Source organism: Aedes aegypti, chromosome 1 (genome assembly GCF_002204515.2).
Source record: "Aedes aegypti strain LVP_AGWG chromosome 1, AaegL5.0 Primary Assembly, whole genome shotgun sequence".
NCBI classification, from domain to species: Eukaryota; Metazoa; Arthropoda; class Insecta; order Diptera; family Culicidae; genus Aedes; species Aedes aegypti.
Genome location: NC_035107.1, coordinates 215124436 through 215141700, shown reverse-complemented (window position 1 = coordinate 215141700; position 17265 = coordinate 215124436). Strand labels below are relative to the sequence as shown.

Sequence of the window (17265 nt, the reverse complement as noted above, 5' to 3'; positions counted from 1 at the left end):
GAGCTTACTGTCCCCCCTAGAGCGTTACGTAATTTGTGGACTATGCGTTACAAGTCTTAAAAACCCCTTGAACCGCTTGAAGCGCAGAGTACGCCTAAAGGCAGGCAATTTCATAAGGGAATTCTGCATTCTTTATAGCAATTCGTCAATTTTGCTTAATTAAACACATATCAATTTGACAACGGAATCGTTTTCGACGATGCGATGCCATTTTTAGTAACAACCGCATTTTCCTTGCTCATATGGTTTGCAGAATTCATGTTTGATATGAATCTCCTGTAATGTCATTCATACATAACGATAGAAAGCATTGTTTCGAAATGTTAAAAAGAATGCGCATGAACAAAACTCAATTTACGCAAATACCTTAATTTGCATCAACTCGTGCATATAAGAAAAATAAGCACCATTCATACATTGAAAAAGTTCCATCAATATATGTTGCTTCGAAAATTTTACCGACCCATCTAACGGTATGGTTTTCAATCAACGCTTCTAGGAATATAGTTAACATTTCATTTCGTATGGATGGAAAAAATATGCTTAAGCATTTTGTAGCCGATTGTGATGCTGTATTGATTGATGGTTCACGTAGGCAAAATGTATCTGTGTGCTATCAATAACTGCGGGGCGATTGTGTAGAAAAAGTTGTGAGAAAACTATTTATTTAAAAGTTACAGATAGGCTAAATTTTAACGATAAAAATGCATCCAAGACAAGTAGTTATGTAGCAGGAAAACAACGCGCAATATCATATTGGTGTCTTTAACACATTTGTTAATCATCATTCTATGAATAAAAGCGCTCAAGATACCAACATAATTTGACTGCTATATAACTATTTGTCATTTTCCACACTTTAAATTGTTCTAAAAAATACGGTAATTTGTAGCTCATTACAAAAAAAAAAATGCAAAGAATCGGTTGTGAAACGACGGAGATATGCTTATCTGAAGTTCACTATTTTGTATGGAAAAACGGCTTGGCGGCATTTTATATGTCCGATACTGTATAACCAATTATGCGGAATTTTATAAATTTCGCGTCAAAATGCAAATTCCATTGTCCCAAAATAGTCATTTCATTCTGTGGGCCATTAAATGTTTCCTGTTGAACTTTTTATTTTACCTTATGCACGATATTTATATTTATGGTGACTATCGTCATAACAATTCGCACAATTAATTCCAGTGATGCAGAGAAGCGTTACGATGTCCAATCTACCGAAAGGCATAAGCGAATACGACATTCGAGAGCTGTTCAGCGAGCACGAGCTGAAAATCGTTACGATGTATTGCTGCAATGATCCCTACTATCCGACATCAACGGCGGTCTTGAATTTCGCCACGAAGCTCGCAATGAAAAGTGTCCTAGGTCACCACCACGATGAGTACAGAGGGAAACGGGTGTACATCAAAATGACCTTGCAGCCCTGGGCCGATAGAGATTTTCCGCCGAAAAACACTCTTATGCTGAAGAATCTAAATGAAGGTAATTATGTCTCACTGCCCATTCTGGTTTACTTCCATATGATCTTTATCCGTTATTTCCTTTTTGGAAACAGCCATCAACGAGGAGGGCATTCTCCAGGAAGTGGAGAAAATTCTTGGCCCGGGCACGGTAGAAGACGTCCTCAAGCCCACGCACCACTACGCGTATTTCGATCTCACTGGGGACCAGGTGGCGCACAAAGTTATGCACCGGCTTCGAAAAGCACTGATTAACTTCAAGATCGACGTGTTTCCTTTGTACTACGGCATTCCGAAGCGGTGTTTGGGTGTAGCTTCCCACATGCGGAAATCGCTAGGCGACTTGCGCGAACGACACGGACTTCGGGTGAGCAATCCCAAGGATCGGGAGATGTTTGGAGACCAGTTCGGTGAACATAACGCTCACAGATGTAAGTAATTTTTGATCGCTAAGTATGTTCTTAATATAAGTATATTCTTAATATTACATTCTGATAATCTTTTGAGCATGACTTAATGCGAATTTCCTTAGATGGATTTGCTCATAATTTGCTCTAGATTTAATCCAGCGATTGAAACTTCCTCTTCTTCTCCACAGTGTTCGTCGGAAATATTCCGCGTATAACCCTGGCCGAGGATGTTATCGCCTACTTCAACAACTATGGCACCGTGATCGATTACTCGCAGATCGAAAAGAAGAGCTGTAACCTGCGTAAATCGGCCATCGTTAGCTTTGTGGATAAAAAACACGCGCGGAATGCGTACTGCCAGCAGCCTCACTTTTTGGAGGGCAGTCGGCTGAGTGTGCACCTGATGGAGAGCCCACCGATGGTTGTCACACCAGAGGATTGCAAACTACTCTCCGTGAAGGTTCGCAGCCGATGTAAGTTTTGTTGGAAGGGTTTGGTGGTTCATATGATTCAAGGTCTGAATGTCCATGTCTTTATAGTTTTGACAGACGATGAAATCTACGCTGAGCTGCAAAAATCGTTGAGCGTTTCCTACGCTATGCGGTTCGATGCGTTTGATGACCGGGCGAACTTCCTGATGTTCTACAGAGCACGAAAGTGTGAAGACTCTCACTTATGGACGGTGCATCACATTAATGACGAACCGGTTAAGATTATCTGTGAGTATTAGCTTAGCCACTTACCAACATGTTGGATACTTTACTCATAGCGCATTTGTTTCAGCCGGACGGGAGGTAGATCCAGTGACGGAGGACATCGATCTGGATAAGTCCAATACTTCCCCATTCCGACGGCAGAAGGATTCGTTTCTGGGCTATGCGGTCTACACCGAACAGCTTAAAGAGGAGATGAAAATGCATACCAAGCCGATCGAGGAGCAACATGTTCCCTACAAGGCGTTCTACAATGATCAATCGGGTAAGTTCATGTTCATTATGATGGCTCATATCTTTAAGTTCAACCCCCAAAATTGTTCATCTAGTGCTCCAGAGGCTTTTGTGAAAGTTAGAGCGAAATCCGTCAACTCTCAGGGGGAAGGGGTTCTAAATAAGCTTGAAGTTTGTTTGACAAGGCTGGTAGCATGTCTCTTTTCAGAGACTTGGTCTTTACGCCAATGTAAGTCTCTGTAATCGAAGCCATGGATCGCAATAGTGGTTGTCACGCTCAATGGTATGGGTGCCCTAGTGTAGATGTAGTTTTGAACCTTAGAGGAAAACAATATGCACTCTGTCTCGAAAAACACCCAGAATCCGGGTATAATTTTTGCAAATTGGGTAATATTTCCATATGTATTTTGATGAGTCTGGAAAGCGTGTGCAAGTTTCTTTGAGGAAAACAAAAACAAACTGTGTATGACGAGCGTATGCTAGTCTACGTGTGTTCAAATGTCACTAAGCTCTATAGGGAGTACCTCCCTAATTCAGGTAGCTGCTGAGCAACTTGATGTCATCATCGAGTTTGTTAAAAGCAAAAGCAATATCAGCAAAGACTTGAAAACAAGTCTACTGAAATTGCGACAATCAGTCCTAGCTGCAAAGCAAGACTACGACAAAGCCAAGAAACAACTTGGCAAGGTAGAAGGCAAAAAAGACACTAGATCGTGGCAGACCGAAGTGTTTTCCTTCACAGGCAACGCGAATATATCTGATGATATTATTCGATACGCGATGCGGAAGAGGGGACCTTCCGTGGATGAATACGTGGCGAAAAGACGTATGGTTGCTAAGGGAAAACTGACCTACGCGGCCGTCCTCCAGAGCGGAAAAGCTGGCACGAGCCAAGCCCCGCGATCAAGAGGACATGGCAACAAAGGAGAGGCCAACACCAAGCCTAAGGCCAAGAAAGCCAAGAAAAAGGAGCCACGGGATAGCCGAACCATGCAGTGCATCCACAGGAACCACGGGCGCAAGGCAATAGCAAACCGTGGATACGAGTTGCAAATAAGAAAAAACAGAGGAAACTGAAAACGGAGCCCAAGGAGAGCGCTAAACCGAAAACAGCGAAACGTAGGAATTGAGGCGAAGCCCTCGTTATTAAGATGGAGGAAGCGAAATACGCCGAGGTTCTGAAGGCGATGCGAAGCACGGGGAAGCTATCGTTGGCAGTCAGTCTCGGAAACCAAGACTGACGTGGTGTTACTATCGGACCCATACCGCATATCAGCCAACAACGGGAACTGGGTGGCGGATAGGTCTCAACAGCTAGCAGCTATAGGGACGACAGGACGATACCCAATCCAAGAAGAAGTCTCTAGCTCAAATGACGGTTTTGCGATAGCAAAAATCAACGGCGTGCTCTATTGCAGTTGTTACGCGCCCCCAAGGTGGTCGATTGAGGAATTTTCCCACATGGTCGACAGGACGATAGCCGAACTAGCTAATCGGCAGCCAGTAGTGATAGCTGGCGACTTTAATGCATGGGCTGTGGAGTGGGGTAGCCGCTGCACCAATCAAAGAGACCAGCTATTGTTGGAATCCCTGGTCGCATTAAATGTAGAGCCGGCAAATATGGGTACAGTGAGTACCTTCCGCAGAAATGGTACAGAATCGCACAGAAAGAAAAATCCATGTAAATTTCAACGTAAAATCATGCACATAAAGGGAATGTCAGATTTGTCGCAAATTTACATCACACATCGTGTAATATTACATCAACATCATGTAAATTTATGCGAATTATCGCGTAATCGGTTAGAGCCCATCCTAGATTACACGATATATAGCGGAAACTTACATGATGTCATTTTAATTTTACACGATGTGACGTGTAAATTTGCAACATATCTGGCATTCCCTTCATGTGCATGATTTTACGCTGAAATTCACATGGATTTTTCTTTCTGTGCGATTAGCGACGTGACGTTTTGTAGTCCTAACCTTTTAGGTACCATGAACTGGCGCGTTGATGACGGTTATACTCATAGCGATCATCAATCGATTCGCTATAGTATAATACCAGGCGGGCGGAAGGCAGCGCGATGTAACTCGACCCAAGCCCGAGGATGGAAAACAGCGCACTTCGACGGCAAAGTTTTCACTGTAGCCCTGAGGCGCGAACGGAACACTCTGGACCTAAACGGTGAAGAGCTAGTTGCTGTGATATCACGAGCGTGTGATGCTTCCATGCCGAGGAAAGCCCCTCCTAGAGAGAACAGGCCGCCGGTGTACTAGTGGTGCGAAACAATTGCAAATCTTCGAGCAATCTGCCTTCGAGCTAGACGAAGAATGCAACGCGCACGCACAGAAGCACAGAGAGAAGAACGCGATGCAGTATTTAGAGAGGCAAAGTTGGCTCTCAAAAAAGAAATCAAGAGTCGAAAACGGGCATGCTTTGATAGTCTATGCGAGAGTGACAATTCTAGTCCATGGGGTGACGCCTACAGAGTGGCAATGGCTAAGACCTGGGAGGGAGAAACCAATACAAAATTTCTGTACGTCATAGTGAGCCAGGATTCCGCTGTCACGAACTGTCACTGTGAGCCCAGATCTCAAACATTGGACTAACATGGAAAAAGCGCGTAACTGATTGAAACACAATTTCGGATTTCATAAAAAGTGACAAAAATTGAATGAAAATCAATTCATGCACATAATGCAAGTAATGTCACGTGAGCACCTTTCAACTGATTGAATATGAAGCATTGAAAAACGCATCGTTTCACTTTTTCCAATGAAAATTAATATTTAGTGCATAGAAAACTGTGGCCCTTTTTCTATGTTTGTCAGGACAGATCGAAAGTACACAACAAAAGAAAACTAGCGGTTTTCTCCAAGCCTGCCTTGATTGTTGTTGGCAAGCTGGAGTTATCTTGCAATTCAAACAAACGTTGTTCTATATTTCGTGTGTAGTGTTGGTGCCTCCCTTCCAGGCTAAGACCAAAGGTGTAATAGCGCCCCAAGAGAAGTCACCCGAGTTGCTGCGATCGATAATCGATGTACCGTAAAGTGCCCTAATTCAGCGCAGTGCCTAATTTTGCGCATTTCATACAAAATTATTTATATATGGAAATACACATTAACATTTCAGCAACTTTTAATGCTATTCGAGGCTACTTTGATTCAGTATAAGTTTGAATCACAAATAAAAGCAAATAAGGCATTTTTTCGTGGCATAAAAAAATAAACAGTGAAGGCCCGTCGGAGTAAACGTCATTTTTCTAATTTTCTTAGCGTCCGTGCTAAGACTGTAGGACAACAACAAACGCGATTTCTTTATCAAAAATGTTTTATTTTTTATGCAATATTCCATGGAACTACTTGCTACAGATATGTTTCATTGTGCTTCTATGAAATCTTATCAAATATTAGCATAATTATTGAGTTTTATTCAAAAAAAAAATTGCGCGGAATAAGGCTACGTTTTTTTTTGTCATAATGCCTAATTCCGCGCACTGTTCTTCGTATAACAACATGCAAGTAAAACATGCTTTTATCCGTCTTCACATCTGTCTATTTCTCTGAAAAGTAACTTCATGCATACATACACGCTAAGAAAATATTATACTAGATGGCTTAAATACCATTCTAAAACCCTATTCGGTCTATTCACTCATTGCGATGCATTTAAGCGTAATAAGTATTGCTAGTATAAACTGATTTTATATTGGTGAATGCATTTTCGACAATTATTAATATAATGCATAAAGCCGTAAAATCCCTAAACTGAATTAAATTAACCATTTTTGTTTGTTTTGAAAAAAAAATAACAAAAAATACTTCATGTTTGGCTTTATTTAAATTCTTTATAAACAATTTTACATGTTGCCTTTTAAGATCCATTTAATTATTGCTACGGTTGTTGGTACGTATGCCAGTCTTGTCCACCGCAGCTTGTCGCACGTGCAGCTTCCATCTCCTCTCGCATGTTGATCTCCGTTCTTGTAAATCTTTCCGGCTTCTTCCGACCACTGGATTTAACAGTCTCCTTGGAATCCACGAAATCCACTGTAAAATGGTGATATCATGAATACTAAACTTAATCAATTTCACAATGAATGAACTTACCTGCATATTAATAATGGCTTCCAGTGGGAACTTGCCTGGGAAGCAACATCTGAAAAAGCTGGTTCGGATGAAAGCTGGAGAGCCAAAGATTTGGAGAAGCCTGTTGTTCTGGAACCTCTTCTATTTTTGCGATGATGTGGTTGCTTATTAAGTAATTTTGAAACAAAAAAATAGATTTCAGCAAAAACGTGGCGAGATGATGCTGTCCGGCGCGATGGCGTGAAGAACGTGATCAAAGAACAACTTTAATTTTACAAGTCTCAAGAGTAACGCTAGGCAGTGCATATCATTAGCAATATATAAATCACGGATATGCATGGCAAAGCATAAAATAAAATAGTTGAAAGCTTATTCAAAAATCTTCAGAATGATTAAAAGAGGAATATATTATAAATATGATAATAAACACGCTAACTAGTATTTTCGATTTTAACCGTGTACGTTTCATGTACAAGCGGAATATCGGGAAAGCCCACTTAGGCAGCGTCCATAAATGACGTAGCATTTTTTGACCATTTTTTGACAAACTTTTCCCCTTCGTAGCCTATTTTTCCATACTTAACCCTCTAATACCCAACCCCGCCTTTAGACGGGGTACACTTTGGAATTTTGTGTATTTTTTCGTAGCTCGGAAATTAAAATGATTTTATTTTTGACTTAAACCTTGACTCATAACATGCATATAAGAAAAGTTTTTTATGATTTTTGAAACTTTTTTGTATTATTGAAAATTGTTTGAAAAATTGTATTCTTATATAACCTTCAAATGCCTGGGATTCATTTAACGTGTATTATAAAAAATCGTACCTTTTATATTTTTCTACGATCAACCTATCACAGAAGAAGAGCCTGATGGTATTGAAATAATTTCAAATCTGTTTTTTCCGTTAGTTACACGGAAAATAAAAAATGTTCCAGAAAAAAAAATTGAAAAAATCATATTTTCAAAAGTATAGTAAAAATTCTAATTTTTATTATTGTCAAAAATCAGTAACCAGAAGAGGCTTCAAGAAAAAATTGAAAAGGATAGGGATGTTCAAAAATAAAAATAATAAAAATCAAAAACCAAAATCCATAAATTTGCGAAGAAAAATAAATCATTGCCCAAACCGTGTTTAGAATGATTTTAGATAACGAAAAATTATATTTAGATCGAAAACAAAAATTTGGGTATTACAGGGTTAATACATGGTTCGAAGCAAAATCGTAGACTTCCCTCTTCCCCTAAAATGCTACGTCATTTATGGACGGCCCCTTACAGGGAAAAAATACCACGTGGCTTATGCACAGCCCCAAAAAAATATTCTATACATCTGTGCGCACAAAATTGACTTAGCATAATGAACCACACATAACATTGCCAATGTACACTTGTATATGATTCTTATTTATATTATACAATCCATATAGAATTATTGGAAAACCAACATATGTCGTAATTTGTAGAAGACCCCACAAATTACGACACATTCTCGGGAAATGATTCACGGAAACGCTACGTATTTGTTGCTTAAGAAAATAAGTTTCAGTTACCCGTGGCATTAGTGAATACCATTAATTGATTTGCTTAAAACTTATTGCTTCCAAGCAATAATGCGAACTAGTCCTTGTATTGTATGAACAGTGCAGAATACAAATAGGGGTAGTCGGGGCGGTTTCGCCAATGGGGTGGAATGATTCACATTGGCATGGGGGTTTTTCAGGGGCCTTCCTTAGCAGAGTGATTAGAGTCCTCGGCTACAAAGCAAAGCCATACTGAAGGTGTCTGGGTTCGATTCCCGTTAATGCCAAGAAGAAGAAGATGGGGGGGTTTTCTCGATCGAATTGTCTAAAACTATGCAATAAGAAACATATTTAAACCAAATATGAGCTCAGTAGATTTAGAAAAAGTATTTCATTTCTAAACTTTCCAGTTCAGTGAATAAAATAATTAAATTGTTAGATTTTATGAGATAATTTCACAATAATAATGCTAATATCACAATAATGGGTGCGTATGCTAGTCTTCGTGTGTTCAAATGTCACTAAGCTCTATACAGTCTAGTTCATATTTTTCCCACAATCTAGAATAGATTTGCTAGCGATCCACCCATAAAGCTTTTTTGTTGATGCAATAATAATTTTTAAGTTACCATTTGAATCGTTTTATTCCTTAACTGCGCTGAATTACGGCACTTTACGGTACTTTTCCCGCATCATCCCATAAGCCCATGGCCGCCAGCGCCGTATGCGGCAGATGAAGGAGAAGAAGTGGGGAGAGTGACGCGGAAGTCGTGAAATCATTTGCATCAAACAAGGCACCGGGACCCGATGGTGTCCCGAATGTTGCCTTAAAAGCGGCAGTGAACGCGGATCCAGACATGTTCAGAACCACGATGCAACGCTGCATTGACCAAGGAATCTTTGTCTACTAGAAGCTTCTAGAAAGCTATTTTGATGGTAGGATTCTACTGTATGACACAGAGGAGGGGCAGAAAAGCGTTCGAATTACCGCGGGAGTAGCACAAGGTTCAATCCTGGGCCCGCTGTTATGGAATGCGATGTACGATGGCGTACTGAGGCTGCCCCTTCCGACGGGTGTTAAGATTGTTGGCTTCGCCAACGATATCACCCTAGAGGTCTATGGTGAATCGATGGAGGAAGTAGAGTTGACAGCAACGCACTCTATTTCCATAGTTGAGAAATGGATGAAGTCTAGGAAACTAGGACTGGCCCGTCACAAGACTGAGGTGTTGGTGGTCAACAGCCGCAAGCCCGAGCAACGGGCGCTTATCTCGGTAGGTGATTGCACCATAGAGTCCAAGCGATGCCTTAGGCATCTTGGGGTAATGATCGATGACAAGCTCAGCTTCGCTAGCCATGTTGAATATACCTGTAAAAGGGCATCTACGGCTATAGCGGCGCTTTCGAGGATGATGTCTAACAGCTCTGCTGTAAGTGCCAGCAAACGCAAGCTACTAGCAAGCGTGGCGCTATCAATACTAAGGTATGGAGGATCAATCTGGTCAAAAGCCGCTAGAACGAGCAGAAACCTAAAGCGGTTGGAAAGCACGTACACACGGAGAAAAAAATTTGGTAAACACAACCAATTATTAGTTATTTTCAAACTAAAGTTTGGGTTGAATATTGCACAAACAAAATTTTAGTTTGACGCAGCCTTGTACGGTGGTTGAAACAAACTAATTTCTTGGTTGTTTATTTTGAGGTTTTACATTTAAAATCAACAAAACTTTTGTTAAAAACAAACTGGAAAATGGTTGTTTTGTTTGACATTTTTAGAAACAACCAAAAGTTTAGGTTGTTTCATACAGGTAATATTAGGTTGAAATTACCAATCTTAAGTTTATAACAAACAATTTTATTGTTTAAAATAAACAATTTAATGGCTGTTTTGAAGCTTCCTGTTTTATTTTTTGCTTTTTTATTTTTAATAACAAAATAAACACAGTAAGGTACCGTGGGGCAAGTGGGTAATGGAATTCGCATAGTTGAGATTCTTCCAATTCTAGAGACTTTAAATTGAAACAAATGAGGTTGTGTATATTTTTTAGCTTGACTCCCACCATATATAAACAGCATGCTGAAATTGATTTTTATGAAAAATTGAAGAAAAAAATACAGAAAAAGTTTTTGAAAAATGTCTCCTTATTTTTCACTTGCCCCAAAAGTGGGGCAAGTGAAAAGTTTACCGTTTTGAACAATAAATTCAAAAACAAACAGTTATATTCACGATTTCTATTAGCTTTAACACTTGTTAAGGCTTCCCAATGAACAATAACATAAGTAACATGTAAACAAATGAAATGTTATTCTTTTCACTTCAATTTTCTTCTGTTTAGTTATGTTAGTTGAAATGATTCGACAACATTATAACTGCAACATTTCCAATATTAGTTCTTACATTATAGGGCAGCAATTGCATTTCTGCTCTGTAGAATTTCCACCGCTCGTTATTTGTTTTTGAGAAAGTCGGATATGACGTCGGATAACTCTTCGGGAGAAATCAAACGGAATCCTTCAATAACGTATTTAGGGTCTTTTTTATGTGGATAGACCTATACCCCATTTTTATGTTTTGAACTAGCTTTACATAGACATTCCACGAGATATCCGTGTGTTCTCTAATATTGCAACTTTTCAGTCAACGTCTTCCTTTTAATTGGCTGCCCGAAGTAGACATATTGATATTGTAATGTTTTCCAACATCTGTCCGATCACGGACAGTAGTTAACGAGGGCAATCCTTCCGGAATGGAGGATCCCTGCTTCGTTGGCCAATTCCTCTTCGGAATGCCAGGGATGATCGGCCAACTCCTTCTCCTGAAGGAATGCCTGGGATGTCGGTTGCTCAGACTGTGAATATGATTTCTTAACAACAGTCCTGAAAAGGACTACTAGCTGGGCTGCTTCGGTGAGGGAAACACTTTAGTTATCGGTTTTCGATCTACGACGGTTTATTCGCGTGCCATACAACGGCTAGAAACTGAATACTGAATGAATGAATTCTGTGCACGCAAGCTCCTTAAGTAGGCTGCAGGTAGAAGGATTCATTGCATGCACAGTGAAATAGCTTCGGTGGGAAATTTCCACTGTCTTATGTACTACATACTGGATGCTGCAATCGGTGGTCCGGGTGGTGTGATGATGGAGAGCTCAAGTTTGTCGGTAGGGTTGCGTGAAGTAGTGTGTGTGTGTGTGAGGTTCAGGTAGGAAAGGGTGCTTGTTAGTTGTGGTAGCCGAAATACTCGCGGCGACTCGAGGTTAGCTATGTGGTTTGTTTTACATGAATGGGAATATGGGGGAATGGATTACATAGAGAGGATCAACAAGATGGTGAAAACGATGACTGAACTGATCAGGGTTGAAATGTTGCACACCGTTCGCGTTGTGCGTGAACATTCTCCCGCCAGCGAAAAGTGTGAAACCGGTGGATCTGAGGGCATTGGTGCTACAGTGATTTTGGGATTCATTACGGGTTGGGTATCTGACAGATTAGCGGAATCACTTGCATTAACGGTATTAACGGAAAGCGGACGTTGTTGACCTGGGTTGATTACGGTGGGTTTGGTTGTAACGGTTTGATTCTGGTTAACGAGTAGTGTGGACGAAGTAGACTTACGGTTTGAGTTAGTAGGGGAAAAACGAGAATTTACCAAAGACTGTCGGGATTCTAGCAGAAGATCGTAAAGCGGGTTTTCAGCGGTTGTGGTTGGAGGATTTTGTGACTGTTTGGATTTCAGGGGCTCATTCACTTGGATTGGTAACTGACAACTTTGTGTTTTTGGGTATTTTCGAGGTTTTGGGAAACAAACGGGTATACAGGACTTTGTTTTCGAGAGATCGATCGTTTTGGGAAAGACGGAATATCAGGTGGATCGAGGGAGAGATCATCTGTGGGACTATACACTGTACGACGGGGCGGACAGTTTCGACAGGAGGGATTTACTTTACCGGTTAACGACTGTACACCAACTATGTACTTGTCTGGCTTAGCACGAGCAGAATTAATAGCTCCAGCGACCACCCATCCAAGACGGGTTTCTTGGAGGATAGGAAGATCGTCGGAGAGTTTGATTTGTCCTGGCATCATCAGCTTGAAGAAGTGCTGAATGCCAATGAGGAGATCGATTTCACCGGGAATGTGGAAATTTGGATCGGCAAGGGCAAATCCGGGCGGAATGTCCCATGATTTGATATCGATGGGAGCTGACGGTATTGGGCCAGTGACTTGATCAGTAACAAGACACTCTAACTGTGCACTGTAGTCGGAATAACGAGATTGGATTCTGAGCTTCGCTACTTCTGACAGGGATGACTTTTGATTGTTGGCTCCAACAATATCAACCTTTGTTGCGAGCCGAGGGAGTTTCAGGGATTGGACAAGTTTACGTGAAACAATGTTTGCTTGGGAACCACTATCGAGGAAGACTCGACAAGGCTGAAGTTTACCATTAGCATCGAACACTTTAACCATTGCGGTCATCAAGAGACTGTTGCACATATGGTGGACTTTCTTGGCGGGATAGACGGCAGAAGTGGACTGTATTAGATGGGATTTTGTTTCGGAATTCGAATCATCGGATCTGGATTTGGGTGGAGACACATCAGATTCGTTAGGGTGGAGAAGGGTGTGGTGTCGACCTTCACATTTCCAACAGTTAAAGAGGGATTTACACGCACTACTCCTGTGACCCGTTCGCAAACAATTAAAGCAAGACTTGAGCTCTCTTACCTTGGCTTCTCGTTCTGGAACGGACATCTTGCGGAGGGCGTTGCACTTGAAGATTGGGTGGCTTCCGTTGCCACACACTTGGCAGGTCGGTTCTGCTGGTTCGGTGACAGCAAAGGTCTTCATTTGGCTGGAACTCTTCGCTGGGATCGGCTTCACGGTGGGCTTCTCGATTGCGTCTTCACATCGCTCGAGGATTGAACAACGCTTCTTCAGGAAGTCCATGGTCTCGTTGTAGGTGGGAATTTGCTTGTGGGGCACAGTGGATTCCCACTCCATTCGGGTTCGGCTGTCCAACGCTGTCGCAACCAGGTTCACGACGAAACGCTCGGACATTCCAAGCATTTGCTCCTCCATCAGGGTCAGACCGTCGATGTGCCGGGTTACATCGTCGATCAGTTCACGGAGCTCCTTTGCACTGGGTCGGGTCATCTTCTTCAGGTGTAGCATACCCAAGATGTGAGTATCTACGATGAGGCGCTTGTCTTCAAATCGCTCTTCCAGCAGCTTCCATGCGTGGGCGTAGTTGTTGGATTGCATGGTGCAACCATCGATGATTCCCGCTGCACTGCCGATCAAAGCTCGATCAAGGTGGTAGAGCTTGATGGCGTCGGAATCGGTGGAGGTTCTCATCACGTCGAGAAACATGGCCTTGAAACGTGGCCAGTTCTCTGGTTTCCCATCAAACGTGGGGATGGGTGCTTTCAGCGGTTGCTGCTGGACGATGATGCGGGGTGCTTCTTCTTGCTGACTTCTTCGTTGCAGTCTCATGTCGGTGGTGTCGGTCATGAACTGGATTAGCGTTTCGACTAGCAGGCAGGTTTCGTTGTGATGGGCTTCGAACACGATGTACGCTTCATCCTGTTCGATCAGCTTCTCGGCGGGCGTCAGAGTCACAATTTGGCGATGCAACTCACAGTACTCTCTGTAGTGGGTTTCCAAATTTCGTTGGTACAACTTCAGCTGGATCAAACCCAACTGCACTGCTCCTGCTCCGGATGCTTCTTCGATGGAATTGCGGATGCGCGTCACTTTCGCTTTCACCTGTCCGCGTAGGTGAACAAGCGATTTCAGCTCCGCCATCCTCTCCTTCTGGTCGGTTTTCGTTGGTGTGTGCTCGATCGGCATCGAACACGGCGATGGTGCGTTTCGCTTCCGCACGACGACGACAGGTACGAACGTGTTTCGACACGTTCAACAAATTGCACAAGTGGCAACTTTTCGCACTGGTGGATCGATTTTCACTTCCGCGGCGACGATTCCACGCACACTCGGTACAGTTTTTCACTCTGTTTTTGCACTCACGTTTCACGAAATGTTTCTCACTCGCGACTTACTTTTGCACTTACGTTTTTCACTCGCGACTTACTTTCGCACTTACGGAAGGCAATTTCCCTCATCGAAGCAGCAAGGAATGTTTTCCTAAGCAACTCTGCTGAGCATCGATCTGCTGCTGAACAACGGGAACGATGGGCTGATTGCCAAGCCACGGTTGCGGGTGCAACACGCTGGATGTGGATCACGCAGATCCGGTTCGAAGGACCAAAATGTCCGATCACGGACAGTAGTTAACGAGGGCAATCCTTCCGGAATGGAGGATCCCTGCTTCGTTGGCCAATTCCTCTTCGGAATGCCAGGGATGATCGGCCAACTCCTTCTCCTGAAGGAATGCCTGGGATGTCGGTTGCTCAGACTGTGAATATGATTTCTTAACAACAGTCCTGAAAAGGACTACTAGCTGGGCTGCTTCCGATGAGTGAAACACTTTAGTTATCGGTTTTCGATCTACGACGGTTTATTCGCGTGCCATACAACGGCTAGAAACTGAATACTGAATGAATGAATTCTGTGCACGCAAGCTCCTTAAGTAGGCTGCAGGTAGAAGGATTCATTGCATGCACAGTGAAATAGCTTCGGTGGGAAATTTCCACTGTCTTATGTACTACATACTGGATGCTGCAATCGGTGGTCCGGGTGGTGTGATGATGGAGAGCTCAAGTTTGTCGGTAGGGTTGCGTGAAGTAGTGTGTGTGTGTGTGAGGTTCAGGTAGGAAAGGGTGCTTGTTAGTTGTGGTAGCCGAAATACTCGCGGCGACTCGAGGTTAGCTATGTGGTTTGTTTTACATGAATGGGAATATGGGGGAATGGATTACATAGAGAGGATCAACAAGATGGTGAAAACGATGACTGAACTGATCAGGGTTGAAATGTTGCACACCGTTCGCGTTGTGCGTGAACAACATCTTTTAGAGAATTTCCATGATTTCTAATAGCTTTTAACGCTTGAGTATAGTGTTTCTTGAATTATCAGCACGTTATGTTTTTCTATGATAATTGCGAACCATGTTTACTTATGGCTACCTAAAGAGAAAACACAAATTCAATCTCTGATAATAAACTTTTCACTTGCCCCACCTGATAAGAAAATTGACGGTGTTTAAATTTAGTTATTTTTAGGTCTACGTCGAATTAATTCTAAAACATTTTTTATTGCAGTTTGAAACTGTCACAAAGGACAACTAAGAAGTGGTACAAAAAATATTTTCCGCAACTTTTTTCCACTGAAAATATTAATATAAGATTGTACGCCGCCAACTTGTTACGGAGTAACAGTTGACAGGTTAATAATTTTCCACTCTATTATGCAATAATGGCTGAAAAATCTCAGATATCTCTTACCTATCGTAATGTTCTCAATGACCTCAAAGTTTTACGCATGAGTTTAAAACGTTAATTCACATATTCAGTAAAATATATCAATTGTTTTCACTTACCCTATTTACCCACTTGCCCCGCGGTACCTTATATCAAATATTTTATTCATTTATTTTTTTCAAGACTGGTTTCATCTTATTGTCGAAGAGTTCAAATCAAATCAAGTAACATCCATGGCCACCAGAGTCACGCGGCAGGATTCTGTCTTGCACTCCTTGTGCGTTATGTGATGGGAGTTTGAACGTCCCTCTAAAATTGATAATGAATGTCAGGGATAAACTGATTAAAACGTAGGTATATTATAAATACCTGTTTACGTTCTGGATTAAATGTAGCAACTCTCGTTGCTATCGTAATGCTTTTCAGATCCGCTCATAGTGAAAAGAAACTTTAAAAATACAGTGGTTTACACCTTGATGATATTACATGAATCAGTTCCATTGGGTGGCTAACAGTGAAAACATCAACCTAAATATTATTAAATCCAACGCAAACATTTGTTTGAAACAAATTGCGTAGCAGTTCAAAATAAACAAAAAATTGATTAAAAACAACATTGTTTCTTAGGTTGATGTTGACTACATATCAAGTTTGTTTCAATAAAAATGTTGACTTCGAATCAACAAAAATACAATTTAAAACAACCAAATTTCGACCTTAAATTTCAACCAACGAAATGGTTGTTTCAAACTAATGCCATTTTTCTCCGTGCAGGATTATGTGCTTAAGAGTAGCAAGTGCATACCGGACGGTATCTAAAGAGGCCGTGTGCATCATAGCCGGGATGACGCCCATTGGGCTCATCATCAAGGAACATGTATTCAATGCTTCAACAAAAGGGGTACTAGAGGAGTCCGCGACTAGGTTCGGGCGCTCAGAATCTCCTGCGTGCCCCAATTGTGCTGGTGTGGAGAAAACAGCGGAGCATGTCGCGTTCGATTGCCCCCGTTTCATTGTTGTGAGAGGTCGCATGCTCACTACATGTGGAGGGGATACGTCCCCCGGCAATATAATAGAGTGTGTGCGGATGCCGAGTGCTGGAATGCAGTAACTACGGCTGTCACAGTAGAAGCATTAACCTAAGAATGCTAATGTCGCTCCTGTTCGTGTTACCAACATCTAGTTTGCCACGTGCTGACAGCTTGAGTACCGGTGTCAAATAAATTTTTAAATCATCCACTACAACATGGCATCGAATTAAGTTGAAAATAGATCTGTATCGGTAAAGAAGCTAAAGCTCAGCCACGAGCACAGAGCGCCTTTAAAAAAAAGGCATTGAACAAACAATGAAAAGATACAGTTAAAGGTGATAATAAACTAATTCAGTTTTGTGAGAACATCGCCATTAGCGTTCTACGAGCCTCTGTACGTGCCATAAAT

At 41.8% G+C, this 17265-nt stretch overlaps 1 protein-coding gene across 2 annotated transcripts in view; it reads left to right on the top strand.

Annotated features, from left to right (window-relative positions):
* Window positions 1-17265, top strand: part of LOC5577057 — a 38311-nt gene that overhangs the window by 18496 nt on the left and 2550 nt on the right. For both annotated transcript variants that reach the window (XM_021857536.1, XM_021857537.1), the window contains exons 6-10: window positions 1192-1491; window positions 1565-1900; window positions 2068-2352; window positions 2419-2598; window positions 2663-2857. In XM_021857536.1, coding sequence (XP_021713228.1) covers window positions 1192-1491; window positions 1565-1900; window positions 2068-2352; window positions 2419-2598; window positions 2663-2857 — 1296 coding nt within the window. The remainder of the gene's footprint in view (window positions 1-1191; window positions 1492-1564; window positions 1901-2067; window positions 2353-2418; window positions 2599-2662; window positions 2858-17265) is intronic.